General features: G+C 34.4%; 1 protein-coding gene across 1 annotated transcript in view; it reads left to right on the forward strand.

The window, feature by feature from the left end:
- Positions 1 to 3,171: 3,171 nt before the first annotated feature.
- The window catches only part of LOC108726947 (uncharacterized), a 7,723-nt gene continuing 6,861 nt past the window's right edge, over positions 3,172 to 4,033 (forward strand). Inside the window, exons 1-2 of the mRNA XM_018454801.1 lie at positions 3,172 to 3,530; positions 3,618 to 3,782. Coding sequence (XP_018310303.1) covers positions 3,667 to 3,782 — 116 coding nt within the window. The 5' untranslated portion in view covers positions 3,172 to 3,530; positions 3,618 to 3,666. The remainder of the gene's footprint in view (positions 3,531 to 3,617; positions 3,783 to 4,033) is intronic.

Genomic DNA, 4,033 nt, shown 5'->3' on the forward strand with positions numbered 1-4,033 from the left:
TGAATGTATTAGTTATCTCTGAAGAAGGCTCAAAAATGAGCCGAAACATGTAAGCGCTTTAGTAAAATAAAGAAGTTTCACGCTACGATAGTCGTGTTATTTGCGCAACATCTCCCGCGCTTGACTCCTACTGCCCTTGTTCTTTCATTGTTTATCTGATAATACCTTTTTAAGGAAGAACAAGCGACAACTAAAAAACCTGTAGGTCATTTAGGGTCACGACCTTGACAATATATAATATGTCAAGAATATTGAAATCGGCGGAAGATCGCTCTTTTTTTCAAGTTTTATCACAAAAATACCTAGGCATAATGAATAATTTTGTTAAACAAACAAGTATATGTTTTTTTTACACCAGATATATCACATTATTCTATTCATAAAGGTATTAGGATATTACAATTATCAAAAAATTAATGGTTTATAAGGCATTTAATGTGTCATGTCAATTATGCCAGAGAAATATTTCTATAATATATCTCGTAAGTTATTGGTTTTCTTCTATTTCTAACTTAATACTTTGAAAACAAGGAAAGAACAAGGACAATAGGAGTCAAGCACGGGAGACGTTGCGCAAATAACACGACTACCGTAGCGTGAAACTTCTTTATTTTACTAAAGCGCTTACATGTTTCGGCTCATTTTTGAGCCTTCTTCAGTGACAACTAATAAACTCACATATATAGAATAATTATTAACTAGTCATGGTGATCTTCCCCACCTCGAGAGTATAAATGCCAGAATTAAATCCAGATAATTCTGCCACTGGAAAAGGACCTTTTTCACCATCACCTGGTAAAATTAGCGAGTACAGATAGACCCTTTTATCGGTATCGATCGATCAATTAATGTTCCTGTCGCGTCTAAATACGTAAATACGTGTCCATATTCAGTAGCTTTTATGATCTGAAGTAGAGATTTTTCTGAAAATGTTACTACAAGAAATGGTTTTTTACAATTCAATTGAATAAATCCATTGATATGTTCACTGATTCAGTTGTCATCCAACTGCTTAGTAAGCATATCCAAAAATATATTGAAGTCTTGATGCAAATCGTTTTTTTTTGTAAACTGAGATTTAATTTGTTGTAAAACTTGCAAATCTGGAACACTATTTAAATTACCGACGTTCAGTTCGTTTTCATCTGCTTGTTTCATCATTTCCAATCTTACTTTGCTCGGGAAAATGTGTTCCATTTTCTCTTTTTCTTCTTTGCGCTTGATTCCTTTAAGAAATCTTTGATGATTTTCATTGACAGCGTGACGTATTTTGCTACATCGAAAAACTGTTGCAAATGTGGATACATGAGGTGCACTTATAGGTGTTTTTACAATAAATTTAAAGGCTGTGTACAATGAATTTTTGCAATGCACTTTTACTGTAAAATAATTGCAATTTTTTCCACCGTTTGCGTAGCACCTTACGTCATCAACGACCATGCAACAAGTATATCTTGTTTTAAAAATATCATTAAACGCATCACACCATCCTTGTCATAAGCTTCTTTTGTTGGTCCAATATTGCTCCAAAAATGATGCAGGTATTAATATTGGTTCGTCCTCGAAGGAAAAATTAGTTTTCATTTTCTTATATGACGCTAATATCGAACCATCTCGGATTTTATCACGCGAAGTATCAGAGCCCGAAAAACTACTGGTGACGCTAAGTAGACCGTTTGATATAGTAGACGTAGAGTCATTTTCGATAATATATGGTACGTCAGAGATTTCGAGACTCGAATACGCAATCGAATGATCAGATGGACTGTGTGCTTCAGGAACAACAGCATCGTTCTCTTCTATCTCTTTAAGCTCAATAGTCATTTCGGTATTATCGATATTTAGGACCGTATTTTTTTGTACGACTTTCTCAGATTTACGTTCCAATTGAAGAGTGAAATACTGTTTCTCTACTTCATTGGAATGCTTGCGAAATACATCGTTACATTTTCTTACATTTTGTTTTATGGTTCTGCGATGAACGCAAGTCGGCATTATATATTTACATACTATTTTCCATACGCAACCACGAGTTTTAAATGTACGAACATCTTTTGAATTGCGGAATGCATGGAAATCAAGGTCAGGATACAAATGATAAAGGGCTTCAGCCACTAATTCAGGAGTAATGAACATCTTAAAAAGAATCCTTTTTCAATATACAAATACAATGAAAAAGATTTTGGTCCAATGAATCGTATATAATGCTCCGCGATATTGAGAGGGATCAAAAAGGAGAAAAACAGAAATAATTACGAAAGATACGATTGATAATAGAAAATTAGAAATGTGATATAAAAATATCGGAGTAATTTTTCGTACAATACTAATACGACAAATATAATAAAGATAAGTCGACACATCTGATTGTTCTCACGCCCCACAATCTTCATGGGTTAAAAATATTTCAAGCGAATACTGTCTATGCTGTAACTTCTAGGCGGTTAGGTACTGAGCGTGAAGGATTGTTTTTTTCGTTCGGGGCGGCCCAGCCGCCCCGAACCTATGCGTTACTGTCCATACACTCCTCTGTCTACATAGGTTTCGACTAAAGGGGCGCATAGTACAATTATAGAAATATTAATTTTTAAATTTCGTGCACTCTACTGAATCGAAAAGTGACAAAACGCATGCGCATGAGATATAAAAGCATGAAAGACATGGCAGATTTTCTAACCTCAATAGTCGTCAACTTTAACGCTGGATATCTCGCTTCGCAAGACAGTCACTGACTTTTTTCTGCCGGATTCTTTTATTTTACGCAAAAACGCGTCGAATGAGCCTAATCGAAATCGGAGGTGAGCTCTTCTTAAGAATTACCATGAGTTTCACCAATCTCGGGGATTATGAGGTTAGTATTACATAAAAAATATTAATAAATTGATAAGATATTGTATCATATTAATTTGCATATGTTTACAGCCGTGTATTTACATTTAAACGTTTAATCTATAATAATCTATAAAATATATCTAACATATTTGAGGACATTATGATTTTGAATTTTAGTCAGGTGAAATTGCGGTATATATACTTGCAGTGTGTGTGAAACAATTTGTCACCCAGATGAGGTACGCAATCATCCCTGCTTGAAAGGATTCCAGAGATATCACATAGACAAAAATTTTTATTTGCATCCGCAATGCGGGAAGTATAGTGTATGATATTACTGCAGATATTACATGGTAAATAACGTATTCATATTTTTGTAGATAATGGATCGATCATTCGAAAAAGTTTTATTAGAGGTCAAGAGATCTTCGTCGAAGAAGAAATCGCGCAGGAAGATATTGAGCAGGAGAGAACTAATCAGGAAGAAGACGAGCTAATGGAAAGAAATATAGAGGATGACAGTTTGAACAGCAGTGATTGTCTGATAAACCTACCAGCGCGGAAAATACGCATTGAGGAACTTCTCATAGAGAAAGTGCGGAAGCGACTCCCTCTTTGGAATTTTAAATTGCACATTTACAAAAGGGATGGTCGTGCTAAAGAGAAGCTGTGGGAAGAGATTGCTGACAACATGAAAGGTACAATATTTTTAAATTGAGGTATGGGACCGTGTCGGTTACAAATGTATTCATCACGTTTTTTTATCTTCCCCCCCTTTTATCTAGGGGGAATAACTGTGCAAGAGATAAAAAAAAGTGGAAGTCATTATCCGATATGTTCAGGAGACTTCGCAAATCTCACAAACAGCTGAGTGGTTTTGCGACTGCCAAGAAGATTAAATGGCTTCACTTTGATAGGCTTAGTTTTTTGCATGACATGAGTGAAAAAGAGTATGTATATTTATACATTTTATATAAATACAGTTTATACAATGATTAAAATTACATTTTAACCGCTGTACAAACTACATTTATACAGGGTGTTTCCAAATTAAATGGCAAAACTTCGGGAGCGTGTAGAGGAGTAAAAAACTAAGAAAAAAAGTCCTATAGACATATGCTCCTTTTTGCTTTGTTTCGCAGGAAATCACGAAAAAAGAAAAAAATATATTTAATTTATTATTTTAATTATTTTATTTATA

The sequence above is a fragment of the Mycetomoellerius zeteki genome, unplaced genomic scaffold (genome assembly GCF_001594055.1).
Source record: "Mycetomoellerius zeteki isolate Tzet28-1 unplaced genomic scaffold, Tzet1.0 scaffold1121, whole genome shotgun sequence".
Lineage (NCBI taxonomy): Eukaryota > Metazoa > Arthropoda > Insecta > Hymenoptera > Formicidae > Mycetomoellerius > Mycetomoellerius zeteki.